The 24514-nt window shown below is 42.1% G+C and overlaps 5 protein-coding genes and 1 long non-coding RNA gene across 7 annotated transcripts; 5 read left to right on the top strand and 1 right to left on the bottom strand.

The window, feature by feature from the left end:
* Positions 1-911: 911 nt before the first annotated feature.
* LOC306973511 (C3a anaphylatoxin chemotactic receptor-like) lies at positions 912-4606 on the top strand (the record flags this gene model as incomplete). Its single annotated transcript, XM_079570435.1, has 2 exons — positions 912-1061; positions 3743-4606. The coding sequence occupies 2 exons, from the start codon at positions 912-914 to the stop codon at positions 4604-4606; spliced, it is 1014 nt and encodes a 337-aa protein (XP_079426561.1).
* Positions 4607-7918: 3312 nt separating this feature from the next.
* LOC306973933 (formyl peptide receptor 2-like) lies at positions 7919-9886 on the top strand. Its single transcript, XM_079571024.1, has 2 exons — positions 7919-8082; positions 9066-9886. The coding sequence occupies exons 1-2, from the start codon at positions 7933-7935 to the stop codon at positions 9882-9884; spliced, it is 969 nt and encodes a 322-aa protein (XP_079427150.1). The 5' UTR covers positions 7919-7932; the 3' UTR covers positions 9885-9886.
* On the bottom strand, positions 7971-16522 carry LOC306973999. 2 transcript variants are annotated; one of them, XR_013793593.1, is made up of 3 exons: positions 16382-16522; positions 11668-11879; positions 7971-8117 (listed from the first exon to the last, which is right to left on the bottom strand). It is a non-coding gene; the product is annotated as an uncharacterized lncRNA (long non-coding RNA). The 2 variants fall into 2 exon arrangements; XR_013793594.1 differs by having other exon boundaries at positions 7984-8065.
* On the top strand, positions 12777-13688 carry LOC306973809 (fMet-Leu-Phe receptor-like). Its single transcript, XM_079570806.1, has one exon. The coding sequence runs from the start codon at positions 12855-12857 to the stop codon at positions 13683-13685; it is 831 nt and encodes a 276-aa protein (XP_079426932.1). The 5' UTR covers positions 12777-12854; the 3' UTR covers positions 13686-13688.
* Positions 16523-17334: 812 nt separating the features above from the next.
* Positions 17335-18201, top strand: LOC306973794 (formyl peptide receptor 2-like). Its single transcript, XM_079570788.1, has one exon. The coding sequence runs from the start codon at positions 17362-17364 to the stop codon at positions 18196-18198; it is 837 nt and encodes a 278-aa protein (XP_079426914.1). The 5' UTR covers positions 17335-17361; the 3' UTR covers positions 18199-18201.
* Positions 18202-20866: 2665 nt separating this feature from the next.
* Positions 20867-23129, top strand: LOC306973510 (formyl peptide receptor 2-like; the record flags this gene model as incomplete). The annotated part of the gene is made up of 3 exons (XM_079570434.1): positions 20867-20898; positions 21330-21486; positions 22263-23129. 3 exons carry the CDS (start codon positions 20867-20869, stop codon positions 23124-23126), a joined length of 1053 nt encoding a protein of 350 aa, XP_079426560.1. The 3' UTR covers positions 23127-23129.
* Positions 23130-24514: the final 1385 nt, after the last annotated feature.

The following is a 24514-nucleotide window of genomic DNA, read 5'->3' as shown; positions in this document are numbered from 1 at the left end:
TTACAGTGGGAACATAAGTATTTGTTGTATGTTGAAATTCCTAATTCACAGTTCATTTAATGACCCGGGGAAAGGCCTGCCCTGTGGAAATCCTGATAGAATGCATTTCACTTCTACTTTGCAAACATTAAGCCAATTTTAAAATGTGCATCTGTCCATGAGAGAATCACTTGTAGGACATTGTAATTTTCATGAACTACTTTATAATTTTGCATTACAAACAGTATCTTTCTGTGTGCGTTTCCTGTTTGTCTGAAGTGTAATAAAGAAAAACGCTTTATTCCGATGAAGCACAAAGATAAATATCCTGAGTCAGAAGCTCTTAAATCTTTCTCACAGATATCACTGGGGCATCACACAACCAGCCACTCGAAAAACCTCTGTTCATTTTAAGGTAAGGTGCATTGCATTCTCTGTCCAAATGTTGTTGCTTTTTTTAATTACACAAATGTTTTCATCTATTCACCCAAAAATTCATTTATTTATGTTTGCTTGGGCATCAGTATGACGCTCGAGAGGGTGTTTATCCCTTTTCTGTGGAAGCATAGAAGGGCTTGAATGGTGGGACTAACACAATGTCTCGAATTCATGTCTCCGGGTCCCGCACTGATGATAAACATCTCCTGTATAAGACTGAGCCTATTTTTCATCTATCCTCTGGAACACCATTGTTAATTCTATAACAGACAGGAGAAAGGAGAAGGAAAAAGAAGCTATCTTGCCACTTTTTAGAAGCAGCCAAGGTCTACTTCCATATTCCCTTCCATAGTAGTTTTGCCCCGTTTTGGCTACTTCTGTTACTGTGCCTTGTGAATACAAGACAAGGTGGATGGAGTAATAATAAAATAAATAAATATGGTAATAACACATGAGAAAAAGATTACCTTGAATCTCTTTTTTACAGTCCCACCATGACTCCTGTCTCGCCTGACAGCGCCCAGGGAGGAGTGGACATGAATGAGGTCTCACTGTGGGTCAGTCTGGTCCTGTACATCATCATTGTGATCGTGGGCATCAGCGGCAACTCTATGGTCGTCTACGTCTCTGCGTTCAAAATCAAGGTCCGTCATAGGCACTGGTTGGAATGTCATTGTATCTGTGAGAGCTGCACAATATGAGAAAAATTGCAATACCTCTTGTGAATACAGTGATAACAATATTATTGCAATATAATACTACACTGTTTCACCACAGTACATTCTAATATATTAACAAAAATTGTGTATTTTCTTTGTATTTAAAAAAAAAATGAAACTGATTATTAATAAACCACATTATAATTATTTTGTTTAAGCAACCATGCATTTTTTAAGGCCATGTTTGCAAAAAAGAATGATCTCACATTATCAATGATTATAATCATTCAACCTCAGTGATTTTGCAACATATTCTGGCTTCTCTCAATATGGATTTTGTGTCACGTTGTGGTAACAGCCCGATGGCTGCATAGAACAATGAACCTGCAACAGTAGCAATGAAATACAATGTTTATTATTAGCGTGTTAATTACAAAATAATGGTTTGTTAACATTTACATATTAATAGTTGTACATCTCTTTCTCTCAGGGCACCGAGTTTAACTCATGATGGGATTAAGACCATTTTTAGTTTGACCTGATGGAGCTTATGAAAGCCTAAAATGCTCAAGGAAGAACATGAGGAAGCTGAACTCTGTACCCCATTTGATTCTAAGGATTATCTCACCCAGTGTACAAACGTCTATAGCAAGAATCCCATCATCAGCCACACTATGGTCACTTGGCAACAACTCCGTAAAAGAAAAGGTCTATCCCCCTTTTTAACAAAAACTGCCTCATTATGGTATAATCCAACCTTAAAGATAGGGGGCAAGACCTTCTTTTGGAAAGAATGGCACTCTCTAGGTATAAAACATATTGAAGACCTCCACTGTAACGGCTCAATAAAGTCTTTTGATAACTTAAAAAAAGAATTCACTATTAATAATAAAGACTTCTGGAGGTATCTTCAACTGAGAGACTGCCTTCAGAAAATGATACCTACATACTCTAAAATACCTGATGAACTCTCTATTCACTCCAAATTTAAAAAACTGAAACTGCTACCACACCCAGTTGGTCACCTGTATACCTTTTTGATGGAGGAGATCAATCAGGTTAACAACGGGCTAAAAAAAGGCATGGGAGAAAGACCTACAGACAAATTTTGAAAAGAAGGAATGGACTTTATTTGTTAAAAATATGTTGGCTCCTATGAGAGATGCCAGATCCAAGTTGACTCAATTTAACATCTTTAATAGACTTTACTGGACACCAGTCAAGATGCATAGGGCTGGGTTGTCCAGTTCAAACCTGTGTTGGAGATGCAACCTCGAAAGGGGAACCTTAGCCCATATGCTTTTTCTATGCTCTTATATTCAAATATTCTGGGGGAAAGTTATGGAGAAAATCAGCTATACCTTAGGAGTGAGCATAGAGCCAACACCAACCTTATGCATCTTGAATAAGATAAATCCAACAAAAGAAATCCCATCTCAAAAGATAAATTGGCTGAAGGTTGCTCTTACAACAGCTAAGAGAGTGATCTTAAAATATTGGAAAACTCAGGAGATCCCCACATTTACGGAGTGGTTGATAACCCTTTCAGAAACTGCTTCCTATGAACGTTTAATTTATAAAATAAATGGAAACCTAGAAATATTTAATGACACATGGGAGCCTTTCCTTAAGCAGTTAGAGTAACACTAAACTGAATTGTGACAGGCGAGGGGGGTGGGTGGGAATTAGGGGAGGGGAGCACATAAGGGGATAAAATTGAAAATCACTTCATTTCGCCAGGGCAGCCCTTTTCTTCATTATTTTAGTTGTCTTCATCATTATTGTTGTTAACAACTCTACTGATACTTTTACCGTTACCTTCATCTGTCTCATGCATTATAGCCATCATAATGACCTACAGTATGTGTTTGTTTTAGGGCTGCACGGTGTGTCGCGGAAGGTGTCGTGTCACGATATACTGGGTGGTGCGATGTTTGTGTCACCGGAGGCCATGGTGTGTCACGGCATCGCTTGAGCATTTATCTGATCGGAATATCAAATTATTTATTGCAAACTCAGCTAAAACAAAAAATAAACAGGGCTTAAAATATGTGTGGAATTTAGCTCGATTTATTAATTCGATCTTTGCTTTGATTCTGATTGTGTTTTTATGGATGTTGTTATTTATTTTTTTTATTATTATTATATTTTTTTAAGACACTTCTGCCCGCTAAAAAACTTGCAGTTTTTGTTTGAACAGAATGTAAATCGTACGCATTGTAAAATATTGTAATTGTAACATTGCCACGGTACTGTTCGCCGTGACACCGATCACAGTTGCAACCTCGAGCAGCCTCAGTTTGTGTTCCGGATGTTTGCTTGTTGTCCGATGATGATGGTGATGATGATGATGATGATGACGACTAGAATCATTCTATGTTCAAATTGCTGCCCTGCAATAGAAGTAAATAAATATTATAATGAAAAAAAAAAAGGAAGAACATGAGGCAGTGTGATATAAACAGGGGTGAAAGTGGTTAAAATTCAGAATCTTAGGCTGCTGTAATAAATCAGTTCACATCTTTTTTTATGAGCGACGCCCTCTGCAAGACTGTCGCGTTTGGAGCAACGCCAAAGATCAGGCCCATAGAGTTTGATGTGGGATCTCTGCACATTCTACATATTTTTGTCTGCCTAGAGTTCCCAGGTTCCCCTTTGGGCTTTAGTGTCTAAAACTGAACTTTCACAAACCAATGCTTTTCTCATTTCAGGCCAATGTCACAAACGTGTTCCTGGTGAATCTGGCAGTGGCAGACCTGATCTTCTGCGTGACTCGGATCTTCTCCATCGTCTACAAGCTGCGCTCCAACGACTGGCCCTTTGGCTCCTTCCTCTGCAAATTAAGCGCCTTCTTCAAATACGCCAACATGTTCTGTTCCGTGTTCCTCCTCGCCGTCATCAGCCTGGACCGGGCTCTGTGCGTGTGGAGGCCTCTCTTAGCCAAAACCAGACGCACAGTATTTGTGGCCCGAGCGGTGGCTGTAGCCGTGTGGATGCTCACCATCGCTCTCAGCGTTCCTTACTCCATGAACCGTCAAGTTTACCTCGACAACAACATGACCAGGTGTTCCATCGATATGGGGAAGGGCAAGAGCGCCAAATCATACCTGTACTGGCTTCGTTTTGTGTGTGGCTTTGTGCTGCCTTTTGTGGTCATCCTTGTGTCTTACATTTTGGCCGGTTTAGGAATCAAACGCACAAAATTGGTGAAAAAGTCGCGCTCCTTGAGGATTTTGGTGATTCTGGTCGTCGCCTTCTTCCTGTGCTGGGCTCCATATCACATCCTGCAGCTTTTCACAATGGCCGACAACAATAAAGACAAATTCAATCCCTGGCTGCGCATCACCAGGGCCATCGCGTACTTCAACAGCTGTGTGAACCCACTGCTGTACTACTGCCTGGGGGTGAGAGCGAGGGGCGGCTCCAGGCAGCGTCTGCCCAGTGTCTACAACAGAGCCATAGTCGACGTCATGGAGGAGGAGACCTGCCCTGAAGACACCACCAGGTCCCAGGCCTTCAGTGAACTTTAGTACATTTGTGTGCAAGAATGTTTGGTGCTGTGGGTAATATCTTTTTGAAGCATCTCTGTCCTCCACTCTCCTGCTGTGGCACGCCTCGTCATCGTGCACACTCCAGCTGTCAGCTCCATGCTGCAGGCCACACCCATGCCAGCCTTTTTTTCGCCTTCGTTATAGCTTTTTGTTTTTGTTTGTTTTGTTTTTCCTGTTTTCAATTTGGCACAATTAAAAGGGGGGTCTGGGGGTCTTCCCACAGAGATGTTTTTTTTTGCTTTTAATGGTGCATTTTCATGCATTTTAACAGACCAATAGGTACATATTTTTTTCCCAGTGTCAACCCAATGAAAAAGGCTCAGACCTTGTTTTGAACTGGTTTAAACCCAGATTAGTCTTGGTTTAGTCTTAGTTTAGACCTGGTTTAGATCTGGTTTAGTCTCGGGTAAAAAGTCATCTGAAAAAGCCTTACATGTGAGGGAGTCTGCAAAGAGAGAGGGAACTCATTTGATAGCCAGCACTGAGCACGCATTTTCCTCCTTATGTCCAGGGGCCCTTCAACCTGCTGGGCCCCTGGGCTTAGCCCTTGTATGCCCCTGCATAAATCCGGCCTTGTCTACAGCACTACTGGAGAAATGTAACGTGGACTGATTAATCCAAATTTGAAACGTTTGCTATTAGTTTATGCAGACACTGTTTACTCATTCTTATGATTTTGATGAAGATCAGACCATATTTTATGACCAATTCATGCAGAAATGTGAGAAATTCCAAACGGTTTACTAACTTTTTCTTCCCATAGTACTTTCTCCTACCAAATGCACAATAGATTTATCCTAAAGCTAGGTGATTCTGACTATTAACCTGGCCCTCTGGATATGAGTGCCGTGGCGCTGCACTGCGGTCGCCCACTTCTCGTTATGTCTTAGCCTGAAATAATGTTGAGCGCTACCGTTATTTTAAAAAAAAAGGAACATTTAATGCCTGCTGCTTTTGCATTAAGCCAATTTTAAAATGTGCATCTGTCCATGAGAGAATCACCTGCAGGTCATTGTAATTTTAATGAACTTCTTTTTTACATACATTTACATTACTTTTACATTAGAAAGTCGTAATGCAGACCGACTGTATCTCTCTGTGTACCTTTCCTGTTTGTCTGAAGTGTAATAAAGAAAAACGCTTTATTCCGATGAAGCACAAAGATAAACATCAGGTGTCAGAAGCTCTTAAATCCTTCAAACAGATGACACTGGGGCATCACACAACCAGCCACTCGAAAACCTCTGTTCATTTTAAGGTAAGGTGCATTGCATTCTCTATGTTTTTTTTTTAAATAACACAAATGTCCTCATCTTTTCACTCATAAATTAATTAATTTAGGCTATTTTATATCCAAAGACTGGCAAAGGAACTTGCTCTAAATCATGAATCAGAAATTTGTGCCACAACCTATGAAAGAGAAATAAAAATATGATCACATTCACATTCCCTTCCAGATTCAGTACTGCATTTTGATTAACAGAAATATCCAAAAGTAAAATATGCAACATGTTGGACCCGTGATTGCATACAGTCGTAGCAGCTTCTTCAGTCACATCGTTTATGATGCGACAAGAGCCTTAAGTTTCCAATATTACAGCCGAAATCAAACTATTATCAATTGCTGGGTGGCAGGTTCTAGAATGTGATGATGTAACAGGACCCAGTTTTTCCTATTAACAGCATTGCACTTTCACAAGTCGTAGCTAAAAAGAAAATTTCTGAATTACAAAAATGATCATTAATATCAGTCACTGGGCCCATGATCTCTACGTAAAAGAACAAAAATTAACTCAAAAACAAAATAATTTTATCTCTATATAATATTACAGGCCTTTAAAACACTGTGATGTCACCTGCCCTGCAACACAGTAATAAAATAATAATAATAATAACTTAATTCCAAAAAGGTCAATTGACTCTTCCCCAGATACTAGATATGTATCGACATGTTTAGTGTAAAAATGAGAACCAAAGGAAAGAAATAATCTAATCACTGAAAAATTTGCATTTTCTGTGTTGAGTCATTGGGAACATGTTGGCAACAGCTCATTCAAAATGTTATACAGAGCGCATTTTTAAATCATGTATTTTGAAATGGCTGAGGAGACACCGAATCCTTTTTGGCGTGTAGGTAAAAAGTAGACCACAAACTTTCAAATCTATTGCTGACATTGCATTACAGATTAGGAACTTCCTGTGAGTAAAGGAGCTGTATGGTTCCTATAAGACCTCTTTTAGCAAAGAAACCTTTGGATGCTCCTCATCAGCCCAAAAGGAGCTAAGAACAATCCCACAAGCCACTGCAAATGTTGATCTGTGCAAAAGTATGAAATGATTGACAGTTTTGCTGCCTGACATTTCATTCACTAAAAACATGAGCTTTGTCCTAAGTATAGGAAAGTACAAAACAGGTCATGCAGCGTTAATAGTTTTATTACAGGAAATCTATGAACTTATGGAAACTTCACACTTTTGTTACATTCTACAAGAAGGAAACTTATGCCACATCCTGTTTTGCACAAGCTCTGTAAAAGAACAAGCTTATGCAGCTGTCTGTTGTAAACTACAGGAAAGATTTGGTGAATATCAGTAATAATTGAACAGTGATGTTTATAAAGAGCCCTGTCTGTTAGGTTAGGAAGGTTCAGATTGTCAGAAGGTTCAGGTGGGTAGAGTGGGTCGTCTCCTGTACACTATGGTTGTGTCCTTGGGCAAGACACCCTACTTGTCTTCAGTGTCTGCGTACATTGCATTTGTGTATGAAGGGGTGAATGGTTCCTTGCTTTAAAGTGCTTTGAGTGCCTAATGTAAGGCAAGGCAACTTTATTTATACTGCGCATTTCGTACAAAAGGCAACTCAATGCGCCTGTAGGCGAAAAGGTGCTAAGTTCAGACCATCCACCTTTTCACAATTGTCCTCATGGGCAGAAGGAGCAGCTGATGCTCCTGTTCCGAACTGCAACAGATTCCTGAGGTCGACCTGAGGAACTTTTGAGGTCGACCTCATGACGTCGGCCTCAAAAATAAAGGGACAGGAGAAAGGAGAAGGAGAAAGAAGATATCTTGCCACTTTTTAGAATCAGCCATGGTCTGGCTACTTCCATATTCCCTTACATATTAATTTTGCCCCTTTTGGCAACTTCCGTTACTGCGCCTTGTGAATACAAGACCAAGTGGACATTGTCTGGCAGACCAACAAACATGTCCCCCAAGTCTATTCCCCAGCATGCATGCAGATAAATAAATATGGTGATAATACATGAGAGAAAGATGACCTTGAATCTCTTTTTTGCAGTCCCACCATGACTCCTGTCTCGTCCGACAGCGCCCAGGGAGGAGTGGACATGAATGATGTCGCGTGGTGGGTCAGTCTGGTCCTGTACATCATCACCGTGATCATGGGCATCAGCGGCAACTCTGTGGTCGTCTACGTCTCTGCGTTCAAAATCAAGGTCCGTCATAGGCACTGGTTGGAATGTCATTGTATCTGTGAGAGCTGCACAATGAGGAAAATTGCAATACCTGTTGTGAATATAATAACAATATTATTGCAATATGTTACTAAACCGTTTCACAACAGTAAATTCTCATTGATTAAAAAAAATAACAAGACAAATCAAATCAAAATCAAATCAAATTGTGTCTGAAGAAAATGGAAATTAATCAACAAATTTATTTAAACCTGAACCACTTTTATTTTTAAAAGCTACGATGCATTTTTGTTAAAGGCCATGTTTTAAAAATATATATATATTTCAAATTATCAATGATTATAATCAATATTCACTTGAGCACATGGCAGCCTGGCCTGGATTACAGCGATACCATACTTTCAGCTGAAGGTGCCGATGGAATTTAAATATATCCACCTTTGTCTGGAACTCCTGAACCACTGAACTGAACCACTTTTTTTTTGTAAGTTACAAAACATTTTTGTTAAAGGCCATGTTTTAAAAATATATATCAAATTATCAATGATTATAATCAAACAACCTCAAGTAATTTTGCTACATATTTTGGCTTCTCTCAATATGGATTTTTTTGTCACGTTGTGGTAACAGCAACATGGCTGCATAAAACAATGGACCTGCAACAGTAGTAATACAATGTTCATTATTAGCGTGTTAATTACAAAATAATGGCTTGTTAACACTTACATTTTAAGAGTTTGTCTTTAATACTACATGTAGGGCCCAATCTTCTGTTTCTAAACTAAGACCTGGTGCATTAAGTGGGTTGTCCGTGGGCGGTCAAGATGGCTGTCGCGTTTGGAGCAACGCTGTCCTTGCACCAAGCCGAAGATCGGGCCCATAGAGTTTGATGTGGGATCTCTGCACATTCTACAATTTTTTGTCTACCTAGAGTTCATAGGTTCCCCTTTGGGCTTTAGTGTCTAAAACTGAACTTTCACAAACCAATGCTTTTCTCCTTTCAGGCCAATGTCACAAACGTGTTCCTGGTGAACCTGGCAGTGGCAGACCTGATCTTCTGCGTCACTCGAATCTTCGCCATCATCTACAAGCTGCGCTCCGACGACTGGCCCTTTGGCTCCTTCCTCTGCAAGTTCAACGGCTTCTTCAAATACGCCAACATGTTCTGTTCCGTGTACCTGCTCGCCGTCATCAGCCTGGACCGGGCTCTGTGCGTGTGGAGGCCTCTCTCAGCCAAAACCAGACGCACAGTATTTGTGGCCCGAGCGGTGGCTGTAGCCGTGTGGACGCTCACCATCGCTCTCAGCGTTCCTTACTACATGCACCGCCAAGTTAAACTTGACAACAACATGACCAGGTGTTCCATCGATATGGAGAAGAGCAAGAGCGCCAAATCATACCTGTACTGGCTTCGTTTTGTGTTTGGCTTTGTGCTGCCTTTTGTGGTCATCCTTGTGTGTTACATTTTGGCCGGTTTAGGAATCAAACGCACAAAATTGGTGAAAAAGTCGCGCTCCTTGAGGATTTTGGTGATTCTGGTCATCGCCTTCTTCCTGTGCTGGGCTCCATATCACATCCTGCAGCTTTTCAAAATGGCCGACAACAATAAAGAGAAATTGACGCCCTGGCAGCGAATCACCAGCGCCATGGCGTACTTCAACAGCTGTGTGAACCCACTGCTGTACTACTGCCTGGGGGCGAGAGTGAGGGGCGGCTCCAGGCAGCGTCTGCCCAGTGTCTACAGCAGAGCCATAGTCAACGTCATGGAGGAGGAGCCCAGCCCTGAAGACACCACCAGGTCCCAGGCCTTCAGTGAACTTTAGTACATTTGTGTGCAAGAATGTTTGGTGCTGTGGGTAAAATCTTTTTGAAGCATCTCTGTCCTCCACTGTCCTGCTGTGGCACGCCTCATCATCGTGCACACTCCAGCTGTCAGCTCCATGCTGCAGGCCGCACCCATGCCTGCCTCTCTCCGCCTTCGTTATAGCGTTTTGTTTTCGGTTGTTTTGTTTGTCCTGTTTTCATTTTCCTTTTTGAATTGGTTTAGTTCTTGGTTGATACCGGCTTCTCCTGTATGGGTTTGGCCCAGTACCTTTTTGTTCCTTTTGGCCGGCTCACCAGGTCCACCTTTCATTTGTACTTTTATTATGTTATTGTTCATAATAGGCAGGCTGGTGAAGGGTTGGTGATTCTGACCATTAACCCGGCCCCTGGAGATGGGTGCCGTGGCACTGCACTGCGGTCGCCCACTTCTCCTTTTGTCTTGCCCCAGCGGCATCGAAGGATGGGTCAAATGCAGAGGATAAATGTCCTGCAGGGATCAATAAAGTTTACCTCAGCCTTAAATAAAGTTGAGCACTGTCATCATTTTCAAAGACATTTACATTTAATGCCTGCTGAAATTCAATGTCTTAATTTGTAAATTCTTAATTTTGGCCGAGTTCATTTAATGACCCGGGTAGGCCTGCCCTGTGGAGGTCCTGATAGAATTTCTACTTTATAAACATGTTTCTCGCAGGAAATAGTTTTCTTTTGCATTAAGCCGATTTTAAAATGTGCATCTGTCGCATCTGTCCATGAGAGAATCACTTGTAGGTCATTGTAATTTTATTGAACTTATTTTACATTACAAAGTCATAACGCAGACCAACAGTATCTCTCTGTGTGCCTTTCCTGTTTGTCTCAAGTAAAATAAAGAAAAACGCTTTATTTCGATGAAGCACAAAGATAAACATCCTGTGTCAGAAGCTCTTAAATCTTTCAAACAGATAACACTGGGGCATCACACAACCAGCCACTCGAAAACCTCTGTTCATTTTAAGGTAAGGTGCTTTTCTATTTTTATTACACAAATGTCCTCATCTTTTCACCCATAAATTAATTGATTTAGGCGATTTTATATCCAAAGAGTGGCTTCCAAGAAAGGAACTTGCTCTAGGTTAGACTGTAGCCAATGACAAAAGAATAACGGATGATAATGAATCGGAAATGTGTACTGTGCCACAGCCTATGAACGAGAAAGAAAAAATATGATCACATACCTTCAAACGTGAACATGTCGTACTTCCAGATTCATTGCTGTATTTTGATTGACAAAAATATCCAAAAGTAAATATGCAACATGTTGGATCCGTGATTCCATACAGTCGTAACAGCTTCTTCAGTCAAATCGTTTATGATGCGACAAGAGCCATATGTTTCCTATATTGCAGCAAAAATCACTATCACTATAAATAGAATAAAACAAAATTAACTTTATTCTTTTTAACCAATTTTTTAAACTAAAAAAGCCAATTGAATCTATCCCAGATACTAGATTCTTATCGACATGTTTTGTGTAAAAGTGAGAACCAAAGGAAGGAAATTATCTAATCACTGAAAAATGTGCATTTTCTGTGTTGAGCTACTCATTACGAACATGTGGTGTATTGTTGGCAACAGCTCATTCTAAATTTTGCCCCTTTTGGCAACTTCCGTTACTGCGCCTTGTGAATACAAGACCAAGTGGACGGAGTCTGGCAGACCAACAAACATGTCCCCCAAGTCTATTCCCCAGCATGCATGCAGATAAATAAATATGGTGATAATACATTAGAAAAAGATGACCTTGAATCTCTTTTTTGCAGTCCCACCATGACTCCTGTCTCGTCCGACAGCGCCCAGGGAGGAGTGGACATGAATGATGTCGCGTGGTGGGTCAGTCTGGTCCTGTACATCATCATCGTGATCGTGGGCATCAGCGGCAACTCTGTGGTCGTCTACGTCTCTGCGTTCAAAATCAAGGTCCGTCATAGGCACTGGTTGGAATGTCATTGTATCTGTGAGAGCTGCACAATATTAGAAAAATTGCAATACCTGTGAATATAGTGATACAATATTATTGCAATATGTTACTAAACCGTTTCACAACAGCAAATTCTCATAGATTAAGAAAAATCGTAAGATACTGTATTTTCTTTTCATCAAATTGTGTCAATAGAAAATGGAAATGATGGATGAAAGTTGGCCATTTTATGCTCACTATTGCCTCCTCAGGCCAAATGTGTAACCACACCTTCTATATTAAGCTTGTGCATGACGACACTTAGGACCGGAAGTGACACCTTTTTGAGTGACAATGCAGGATTTTAGAGGCAGTTGTGGTGAACAGGTCTGAGCTCATTCTACACAATAGGACATGGCTGAAACATGTAGGGTGAGGAAAATACATAATTTTAACATTTTTAAACTTGTTTAGTCTTTAAACGCCATGTTTAAAAAAAAAAAAGAAAAAAACACATTCCAAATTATCAATGATTATAATTAATCAACCTCAAGTGATTTTGCAACATATTTTGGCTTCTCTCAATATGGATTTTGTGTCACGTTGTGGTAACAGCCACGTGGCTGCATAAAACAATGGACCTGCAACAGTAGAAATACAATGTTTATTATTAGTGTGTTAATAACAAAATAATGGCTTGTTCACACTTACGTTTTAATAGTTTGTCTTTAATACTACATTTAGGGCCCAATCTTCTGTTTCTAAACTAAGACTATAGCGCAGCCTTTTGCGCTTAGTAAGAGCGCACAGTGAGATCTTGCAGCTCCAGACCTGGTGCATTAAGTGGGTTGTCCGTTGGGCAGGCAAGATGGCCGACGCGCTTGGAGCAACGCTGTCCTTGCACCAGGCCAAAGATCGGGCCCATAGAGTTTGATGTGGGATCTCTGCACATTCTACATATTTTTGTCTACCTAGAGTTCCAAGGTTCCCCTTTGGGCTTTAGTGTCTAAGACTGAACTTTCACAAACCAATGCTCTTCTCCTTTCAGGCCAATGTCACGAACGTGTTCCTGGTGAACCTGGCAGTGGCAGACCTGATCTTCTGCGTGACTCGGATCTTCTACCTTGTCGACCTGCTGCGCTCCAACGACTGGCCCTTTGGCTCCTTCCTCTGCAAATTAAGCGCCTTCTTAAAATACGGCAACATGTTCTGCTCCGTGTTCCTGCTCGCCGTCATCAGCCTGGACCGGGCTCTGTGCGTGTGGAGGCCTCTCTTAGCCAAAACCAGACGCACAGTATTTGTGGCCCGAGCGGTGGCTGTAGCCGTGTGGACGCTCACCATCGCTCTCAGCGTTCCTTACTACATGTACCGCAAAGTTTACCTCGTCAACAACAGGACCAAGTGTTCCATCGATATGGAGAAGGGCGTCATATCATACCTGTACTGGCTTCGTTTTGTGTGTGGCTTTGTGCTGCCTTTTGTGGTCATCCTTGTGTGTTACATTTTGGCCGGTTTAGGAATCAAACGCACTAACTTGGTGAAAAAGTCGCGCTCCTTGAGGATTTTGGTGATTCTGGTCGTCGCCTTCTTCCTGTGCTGGGCTCCATATCACATCCTGCAGCTTTTAAAAATGTCCGACATCAATAAAGAGAAATTGAGGCCCTGGCAGCGAATCACCAGCGCCATGGCGTACTTCAACAGCTGTGTGAACCCACTGCTGTACTACTGCCTGGGGGCGAGAGCGAGGGGCGGCTCCAGGCAGCGTCTGCCCAGTGTCTACAACAGAGCCATAGTCAACGTCATGGAGGAGGAGACCAGCCCTGAAGACACCACCAGGTCCCAGGCCCTCAGTGAACTTTAGTACATTTGTGTGCAAGAATGTTTGGTGCTGTGGGTAAAATCTTTTTGAAGCATCTCTGTCCTCAACTCTCCTGCTGTGGCACGCCTCGTCATCGTGCACACTCCATCTGTCAGCTAGCAAGTTAGATAAATAGTGAAAATTTTGAACAAAAAATTGACTTAATGCGGGCTCCTTGTGAGTAAAAATGTATGTAAATTTGAACCAAAAATCTGTAAAAAATAAATTAAAAAAAAGTAAAAAACTGTAAAAAAAAAAAAAAAAACTTTCACTGCACTTGGAGTAAGTGGTGCAGCGATTAGTGCTCGTGCCGCACGGTGGTGGTTTCTTGCTGTAAAGAGCTTTGAGTGCCCAAACTAGGTGGAAAAGTGCTATATAAGTTGAGACCATTTACTATTACCATTTGCTTTCTCCTAAAACAAGCACAATAGGTTAATGCTCCAGCTTGGTGATTCTGACCATTAACCTGGCCCCTGGGTCAAATGCAGAGGATAAATGTCCTACAGGGATCAATAAAGTTGACCTCAGCCTTAAATAAAGTTGAGCACTGCCATTATTTTCAAAGAAATTTACATTTAATGCCTGCTGAAATTCAATGCCTTAATTTGTAAATTCTTAATTTTGGCAGAGTTCATTTTATGACCCGGGGTAGGCCTGCCCTGTGGAGGTCCTGATAGAACTTCTGCTTTATAAACATGTTGCTCGCAGGAAATGTGCATCTGTCCAAGAGAGAATCACGTGTAGATGATTGTAATTTTAATGAACTTGTTTTACATTACAAAGTCATAATGCAGACCAACCGTATCTCTCTGTGTGCCTTTCCTGTTTGTCTCAAGTAAAATAAAGAAAAACGCTTTATTTCGATGAAGCACAAAGATAAACATCCTGTGTCAGAAGCTCTTAAATCCTTCAAACAGATGACACTGGGGCATCACAAAACCAGTCACTCGAAAACCTCTGTTCATTTTAAGGTAAGGTTCTTTTCTTTTTTTATTACACAAATGTCTTCATCTTTTCACCCATAAATTCATTTATTTAGGCTATTTTATATCCAAAGAGTGGCTTCCAGGAAAGGAACTTGCTCAAGGTCAGACTGTAGCCAATGACAAAAGAATAACGGATGATAATGAATCGGAAATGTGTACTGTGCCACAGCCTATGAAAGAGAAAGAAAAAGAGAAAGAAAAAATATGATCACATACCTTCATTACTTCATTACTGTATTTTGATTGACAGAAATATCCAAAAGTAAAATATGCAGCATGTTGGATCCGTGATTCCATACAGTCGTAGCAGCTTCTTCAGTCATATCGTTTATGATGCGACAAGAGCCTTAAGTTTCCTATATTACAGCAAAAATCACTATAAATAGAATAAAACAACATTAACTTTATTCTTTTTTAACCACAAAAGCCAATTGAATCTTTCCCAGATACTAGATTCTTATCGACATGTTTTGTGTAACTGTGAGAACGGAAGGAAATTATTTCATCACTGAAAAATGTGCATTTTCAGTGTTGAGCTAGTCACTACGAACATGTGGCGTATTGTTGGCAACAGATCATTCAAAAATGTTATGCAGTATGCCTTTAAATTATGTATTTTGAGATTTTGAGATATCAAATCCTTCGAAAAATTATTTGGCGTGTAGGTAAAAAGTAGACAACAAACTTTCAAATATATTGCTGACATTGCATTACAGATTAGGAACTTCTTGTGAGTAAAGGAGCTGTATGGTTCCTATAAGACCTCCTTTAGCAAAGAAACTTCGGGATGCTCCTCATCAGCCCAAAAGGAGCTAAGAACAATCCCACAAGCCACTGAAACTGTTGATCTCTGCACAAGTATGAAATGATTGACAGTTTTGCTGCCTGACATTTCATTCACTAAAAACATGAGCTTTGTCCTAAATATATGAAAGCATAAAACAGGTCATGCAGCGTTACGGCTACAAATGGAAGCTTCATTATAGGAAATCTATAAAATGATGGCAACTTCATAATTTGTTACATTTAGAAGAACGAAACCTAAGCCACATGGCGTTTTTGCACAAGCTCTGTAAAAGAACCGAGGCTTATGCAGCTGTCTGCTGTAAACTACAGGACAAGATTTGGTGAACATCAGTATTAATTGAACAGTGATGTTTATAAAGAGCTGTTTATTTAACATATCATTCTAATATTTGTGCAGTTCATTGGATTATATTTGTACTGTTTATAACAACATTAAATTCGAACCCCGTCCGTTAGGTTAGGAAGGTTCAGATTGTCAGAAGGTTCAGATCGGTAGAGTGGGCCATCTCATGATCGGAAGGTCAGGGGTTTGAATCCCGCCTCCTGTACACTATTGTTGTGTCCTTGGGCAAGAACCCCTACTTGTCTTCAGTGTCTGCATACATTGCATTGGTGTATGAATGGGCAGGTTCAGGTCGACCTGAGGAACTTTTGAGGTCGACGTCATGAAGAGAAAGGAGAAGGAGAAAGAAGCTATCTTGCCACTTTTTAGAAGCAGCCATGGTCTACTTCCATGTTCCCTTACATAGTAATTTTGCCCCTTTTGGCAACTTCCATTACTGCGCCTTGTGAATACAAGACCAAGTGGACGTTGTCTGGCAGACCAACAAACATGTCCCCCAAGTCTATTCCCCAGCATGCATGCAAATAAATAAATATGGTGATAATACATGAGAAAAAGATGACCTTGAATCTCTTTTTTGCAGTCCCACCATGACTCCTGTCTCGTCCGACAGCGCCCAGGGAGGAGTGGACATGAATGATGTCGCGTGGTGGGTCAGTCTGGTCCTGTACATCATCATTGTGATCGTGGGCATCAGCGGCAACTCTGTGGTCGTCTACGTCTCTGCGTTCAAAATCAAGGTCCGTCATAGGCACTGGTTGGAATGTCATTGTATCTGTGAGAGCTGCACAATATGAGAAAAATTGCAATACCTGTTGGGAATATAATAACAATATTATTGCAATATGTTACTAAACCGTTTCACAACAGTAAATTCTCATAGATTAAGAAAAATCGTAAGATACTGTATTTTCTTTTCATCAAATTGTGTCAATAGAAAATGGAAATGAATCAACATATTTAATTAAAACTGAACCACTTTTATTTTTGCAAGTTACGATGCATTTTAATTAAAGGCCATGTTTTAAAAATATATATCAAATTATCAATGATTATAATCAATCAACCTCAAGTGATTTTGCAACATATTTTGGCTTCTCTCAATATGGATTTTGTGTCACGTTGTGGTAACAGCCCCATGGCTGCATAAAACAATGGACCTGCAACAGTAGAAATACAATGTTTATTATTAGTGTGTTAATTACAAAATAATGGCTTGTTCACACTTACATTTTAATAGTTTGTCTTTAATACTACATGTAGGGCCCAATCTTCTGTTTCTAAACTAAGACTATAGACTTTTGCGCTTAGTAGGAGCGCACAGTGCGATCTTGCCGCTCCAGACCTGGTGCATTAAGTGGGTTGTCCGTGGGCGGTCAAGATGGCCGACGCGCTTGGAGCAACGCTGTCCTTGCACCAGGCCGAAGATCGGGCCCATAGAGTTTGATGTGGGATCTCTGCACATTCTACATATTTTTGTTTACCTAGAGTTCCAAGGTTCCCCTTTGGGCTTTAGTGTCTAAAACTGAACTTTCACAAACCAATGCTCTTCTCCTTTCAGGCCAATGTCACAAACGTGTTCCTGGTGAACCTGGCAGTGGCAGACCTGATCTTCTGCGTGACTCGGATCTTCGCCATCATCTACAAGCTGCGCTCCGACGACTGGCCCTTTGGCTCCTTCCTCTGCAAGTTCTACGGCTTCTTCAAATACGCCAACATGTTCTGTTCCGTGTTCCTGCTCGCCGTCATCAGCCTGGACCGGGCTCTGTGCGTGTGGAGGCCTCTCTTAGCCAAAACCAGACGCACAGTATTTGTGGCCCGAGCGGTGGCTATAGCCGTGTGGACGCTCACCATCGCTCTCAGCGTTCCTTACTACATGTACCGCCAAATTAAACTTGACAACAACATGACCAGGTGTTCCATGGATATGGGGAAGAGCAAGAGCGCCAAATCATACCTGTACTGGCTTCGTTTTGTGTTTGGCTTTGTGCTGCCTTTTGTGGTCATCCTTGTGTGTTACATTTTGGCCGGTTTAGGAATCAAACGCACTAACTTGGTGAAAAAGTCACGCTCCTTGAGGATTTTGTTGATTCTGGTCATCGCCTTCTTCCTGTGCTGGGCTCCATATCACATCCTGCAGCTTTTCAAAATGGCCGACAACAATAAAGAGAAAATGACGCCCTGGCAGCAAATCACCGGTGCCATTGCGTACTTCAACAGCTGTGTGAACCCACTGCTGTACTACTGCCTGGGGGTGAGAGTGAGGGGCGGCTCCAGGCAGCGTCTGCCCAGTGTCTACAACAGAGCCATAGTCAACGTCATGGAGGAGGAGACCTGCCCTGAAGACACCACCAGGTCCCAGGCCCTCAGTGAACTTTAGTACATTTGTGTGCAAGAATGTTTGGTGCTGTGGGTAAAATCTTTTTGAAGCATCTCTGTCCTCCACTCTCCTGCTGTGGCACGCCTCGTCATCGTGCACACTCCAGCTGTCAGCTCCATGCAGCAGGCCGCACCCATGCTGGCCTTTTTTTCGCCTTCGTTAGAGTTTTTTTTTTTTTTCGTTTGTTTTGTTTGTCCTATTTTCATTTTCCTTTTTGAATTGGTTTAGTTCTTGGTTGGTACCGGCTTCTTCCGTATACGATTGGCTCAGTACCTTTTTGTTCCTTTTGGCCGGCTCACCAGGTCCACCTTTCATTTGTACTTTTATTATGTTATTGTTCAAAATGGACACGGCTGGTTGAGGGTTCCCTTTTTTGTTCATCTATTTTTCCAAATCTAAGTGAAAGCAACCTGAAGAAAACCAACAAAACAAGCAAAAAACAAGTTAGATAAATAGTGAAAATTTTGAGGAAAAAAAAGGACTCAATGTGGGCTCCTTGTGAGTAAAAATGTATGTAAATCTGAACCAAACGTACAGAAAATGTAAACATTTGGATCATATATATTGCATTTTCACTGCACTTGGAGTAAGTGGTCCAGCGTTAAGCGCTCGCGCCGCACGGTGGTGGTTTCTTGCTGTAAAGAGCTTTGAGTAGAGACCATTTACTATTACCATTTACTTTCTTCTAAAAACATGCGCAATAGGTTAATCCTCCAGCTTGGTGATTCTGACCATTAACCTGGCCCCTGGAGATGGGTGCCGTGGCACTGCACTGCGGTCGCCCACTTCTCCTTTTGTCTTGCCCCAGCGGCATCGAAGGATGGGTCAAATGCAGAGGATAAATGTCCTGCAGGGATCAATAAAGTTTACCTCAGCCTTAAATAAAGTTGAGCACTGTCATTATTTTCAAAGACATTCACATTTAATGCCTGCTGAAATTCAATGTCTTAATTTGTAAATTCTTAATTTTGGCAGAGTTCATTTAATGACCCGGGGTAGGCCTGCCCTGTGGAGGTCCTGATAGAACTTCTACTTTATAAACATGTTGCTCGCAGGAAATAGTTTTCTTTTGCATTAAGCCGATTTTAAAATGTGCATCTGTCCAAGAGAGAATCACGTGTAGGTCAATGTAATTTTAATGAACTTATTTTACATTACAAAGTCATAATGCAGACCAACAGTATCTCTCTGTGTGCCTTTCCTGTTTGTCTCAAGTAAAATAAAGAAAAACGCTTTATTTCGATGAAGCACAAAGATAAACATCCTGTGTCAGAAGCTCTTAAATCCTTCAAACAGATAACACTGGGGCATCACACAACCAGTCACTCGAAAACCTCTATTCATTTTAAGGTAAGGTGCTTTTCTTTTTTTATCACACAAATGTCCTCATCTTTTCACCCATAAATTAATTGATTTAGGCTATTTTATATCCAAAGAGTGGCTTCCAGGAAAGGAACTTGCTCTAGGTCAGACTGTAGCCAATGACAAAAGAATAACGGATGATAATGAATCGGATATGTGTACTGTGCCACAGCCTATGAAAGAGAAAGAAAAAATATGATCACATACCTTCAAACGTGAAGATGTTGTACTTCCAGATTCATTACTGTATTTTGATTGACAGAAATATCCAAAAGTAAATATGCAACATGTTGGATCCGTGATTCCATACAGTCGTAACAGCTTATTCAGTCAAATCGTTTATGATGCGACAGGAGCCATACGTTTCCTATATTACAGCAAAAATCACTATAAATAGAATAAAACAACATTAACTTTATTCTTTTTTAACCACAAAAGCCAACTGAATCTTTCCCAGATACTAGATTCTTATCGACATGTTTTGTGTAACTGTGAGAACGGAAGGAAATTATCTCATCACTGAAAAATGTGCATTTTCAGTGTTGAGCTAGTCACTACGAACATGTGGCGTATTGTTGGCAACAGATCATTCAAAAATGTTATGCAGTATGCCTTTAAATCATGTATTTTGAGATTTTGAGACATCAAATCCTTCGAAAAATTATTTGGCGTGTAGGTAAAAAGTAGACAACAAACTTTCAAATCTATTGCTGACATTGCATTACAGATTAGGAACTTCCTGTGAGTAAAGGAGCTGTATGGTTCCTATAAGACCTCCTTTAGCAAAGAAACTTCGGGATGCTCCTCATCAGCCCAAAAGGAGCTAAGAACAATCCCACAAGCCACTGTAACTGTTGATCTCTGCACAAGTATGAAATTATTGACAGTTTTGCTGCCTGACATTTCATTCACTAAAAACATGAGCTTTGTCCTAAATATATGAAAGCGTAAAACAGGTCATGCAGCGTTACGGCTACAAATGGAAGCTTCATTATAGGAAATCTATAAAATGATGGCAACTTCATAATTTGTTACATTTAGAAGAACGAAACCTAAGCCACATGGCGTTTTTGCACAAGCTCTGTAAAAGAACCGAGGCTTATGCAGCTGTCTGCTGTAAACTACAGGACAAGATTTGGTGAACATCAGTATTAATTGAACAGTGATGTTTATAAAGAGCTGTTTATTTAACATATCATTCTAATATTTGTGCAGTTCATTGGATTATATTTGTACAGTTTATAACAACATTAAATTCGAACCCCGTCCGTTAGGTTAGGAAGGTTCAGATTGTCAGAAGGTTCAGATGGGTAGAGTGGGCCATCTCATGATCGGAAGGTCAGGGGTTTGAATCCCGCCTCCTGTACACTATTGTTGTGTCCTTGGGCAAGACACCCTACTTGTCTTCAGTGTCTGCATACATTGCATTGGTGTATGAATGGGCAGGTTCAGGTCGACCTGAGGAACTTTTGAGGTCGACCTCATGACGTCGGCCTCAAAAATAAAGGGAAAAGAGAAAGGAGAAGGAGAAAGAAGCTATCTTGCCACTTTTTAGAAGCAGCCATGGTCTGCTTCCATGTTCCCTTACATAGTAATTTTGCCCCTTTTGGCAACTTCCATTACTGCGCCTTGTGAATACAAGACCAAGTGGACGTTGTCTGGCAGACCAACAAACATGTCCCCCAAGTCTATTCCCCAGCATGCATGCAAATAAATAAATATGGTGATAATACATGAGAAAAAGATGACCTTGAATCTCTTTTTTGCAGTCCCACCATGACTCCTGTCTCGTCCGACAGCGCCCAGGGAGGAGTGGACATGAATGATGTCGCGTGGTGGGTCAGTCTGGTCCTGTACATCATCATTGTGATCGTGGGCATCAGCGGCAACTCTGTGGTCGTCTACGTCTCTGCGTTCAAAATCAAGGTCCGTCATAGGCACTGGTTGGAATGTCATTGTATCTGTGAGAGCTGCACAATATGAGAAAAATTGCAATACCTGTTGTGAATATAATAACAATATTATTGCAATATGTTACTAAACCGTTTCACAACAGTAAATTCTCATAGATTAAGAAAAATCGTAAGATACTGTATTTTCTTTTCATCAAATTGTGTCAATAGAAAATGGAAATGAATCAACATATTTAATTAAAACTGAACCACTTTTATTTTTGCAAGTTACGATACATTTTAATTAAAGGCCATGTTTTAAAAATATATATCAAATTATCAATGATTATAATCAATCAACCTCAAGTGATTTTGCAACATATTTTGGCTTCTCTCAATATGGATTTTGTGTCACGTTGTGGTAACAGCCCCATGGCTGCATAAAACAATGGACCTGCAACAGTAGAAATACAATGTTTATTATTAGTGTGTTAATTACAAAATAATGGCTTGTTCACACTTACATTTTAATAGTTTGTCTTTAATACTACATGTAGGGCCCAATCTTCTGTTTCTAAACTAAGACTATAGACTTTTGCGCTTAGTAGGAGCGCACAGTGCGATCTTGCCGCTCCAGACCTGGTGCATTAAGTGGGTTGTCCGTGGGCGGTCAAGATGGCCGACGCACTTGGAGCAACGCTGTCCTTGCACCAGGCCGATGATCGTGCCCATAGAGTTTGATGTGGGATCTCTGCACATTCTACATATTTTTGTCTACCTAGAGTTCCAAGGTTCCCCTTTGGGCTTTAGTGTCTAAAACGGAACTTTCACAAACCAATGCTCTTCTCCTTTCAGGCCAATGTCACAAACGTGTTCCTGGTGAACCTGGCAGTGGCAGACCTGATCTTCTGCGTGACTCGGATCTTCGCCATCATCTACAAGCTGCGCTCCGACGACTGGCCCTTTGGCTCCTTCCTCTGCAAGTTCTACGGCTTCTTCAAATACGCCAACATGTTCTGTTCCGTGTACCTGCTCGCCGTCATCAGCCTGGACCGGGCTCTGTGCGTGTGGAGGCCTCTCTTAGCCAAAACCAGACGCACAGTATTTGTGGCCCGAGCGGTGGCTATAGCCGTGTGGACGCTCACCATCGCTCTCAGCGTTCCTTACTACATGTACCGCCAAATTAAACTTGACAACAACATGACCAGGTGTTCCATGGATATGGGGAAGAGCAAGAGCGCCAAATCATACCTGTACTGGCTTCGTTTTGTGTTTGGCTTTGTGCTGCCTTTTGTGGTCATCCTTGTGTGTTACATTTTGGCCGGTTTAGGAATCAAACGCACTAACTTGGTGAAAAAGTCACGCTCCTTGAGGATTTTGTTGATTCTGGTCATCGCCTTCTTCCTGTGCTGGGCTCCATATCACATCCTGCAGCTTTTCAAAATGGCCGACAACAATAAAGAGAAATTGACGCCCTGGCAGAAAATCACCGGTGCCATCGCGTACTTCAACAGCTGTGTGAACCCACTGCTGTACTACTGCCTGGGGGTGAGAGTGAGGGGCGGCTCCAGGCAGCGTCTGCCCAGTGTCTACAACAGAGCCATAGTTGACGTCATGGAGGAGGAGACCAGCCCTGAAGACACCACCAGGTCCCAGGCCTTCAGTGAACTTTAGTACATTTGTGTGCAAGAATGTTTGGTGCTGTGGGTAAAATCTTTTTGAAGGATCTCTGTCCTCCACTCTCCTGCTGTGGCACGCCTCGTCATCGTGCACACTCCAGCGGTCAGCTCCATGCTGCAGGCCGCACCCATGCTGGCCTTTTTTACGCCTTCGTTATAGTTTTTTTTTTTTCGTTTGTTTTGTTTGTCCTATTTTCATTTTCCTTTTTGAATTGGTTTAGTTCTTGGTTGGTACCGGCTTCTTCTGTATACGATTGGCTCAGTACCTCTTTGTTCCTTTTGGCCGGCTCACCAGGTCCACCTTTCATTTGTACTTTTATTATGTTATTGTTCAAAATGGGGGACTTCAACGCCCATGTGGGCAACGACAGTGAGACCTGGGAGGGAGTGATTGGGAAGAACGGCCTCCCCGATCTGAACCCGAGTGGTGTTCTGTTATTGGACTTCTGTGCTAGTCGCAGTTTGTCCATAACGAACACCATGTTCGAGCACAAGGGTGTCCATAAGTGCACGTGGCACCAGGACACCCTAGGCAGGAGGTCGATGATCGACTTTGTAGTTGTGTCGTCTGACCTCCGGCCGTGTGTCTCGGACACTCGGGTGAAGAGAGGGGCTGAGCTGTCAACCGATCACCACCTGGTGGTGAGCTGGATCCGCTGGCAGGGGAGGAAGCCGGTCAGACCTGGTAGGCCCAAGCGTGTTGTGAGGGTCTGCTGGGAACGTCTGGCGGATCCCTCTGTCAGTGGGGTCTTCAACTCCCACCTCCGGAAGAGCTTCACCCAGATTCCGGGGGAGGCGGGGGACATGGAGTCCGAGTGGACCATGTTCTCCTCCTCCATTGTCGATGCGGCTGCTCGTAGTTGTGGCCGTAAGGTCTCTGGTGCCTGTCGCGGCGGCAATCCCCGAACCCGGTGGTGGCGCCCGGAAGTAAGGGATGCCGTCAAGCTGAAGAAGGAGTCCTACCTGGCCTTGTTGTCTTGTGGGACTCCTGAGGCAGCTGAGAGGTACCGGCAGGCCAAGCGTGCTGCGGCTCGTGCGGTCGCAGAGGCAAAAACTCGTGTCTGGGGGGAGTTCGGGGAGGCCATGGAGGAAGACTATCGGTCGGCCTCGAAGAAATTCTGGCAAACCATCCGGCGCCTCAGGAGGGGGAAGCAGTGCTTCACCAACACTGTTTACAGTGCGGGTGGGGGGCTGCTGACCTCGACTGGGGATGTCGTCGGTCGGTGGAAGGAGTACTTCGAGGACCTCCTCAATCCCGTCGTCACGTCTTCCAATGAGGAAGCAGAGGCTGGGGACTCGGGGGTGGGCTCGTCCATCACCCAAGCTGAAGTCACCGAGGTGGTGAGAAAGCTCCTCGGTGGCGGGGCTCCGGGGGTGGATGAG

Source organism: Gobius niger (assembly GCF_951799975.1).
Source record: "Gobius niger genome assembly, chromosome: 14".
Classification (NCBI taxonomy): domain Eukaryota; kingdom Metazoa; phylum Chordata; class Actinopteri; order Gobiiformes; family Gobiidae; genus Gobius; species Gobius niger.
The sequence above is the reverse complement of the archived record's forward strand: the minus strand, read 5'-3'. Positions and strand labels throughout refer to the sequence as shown.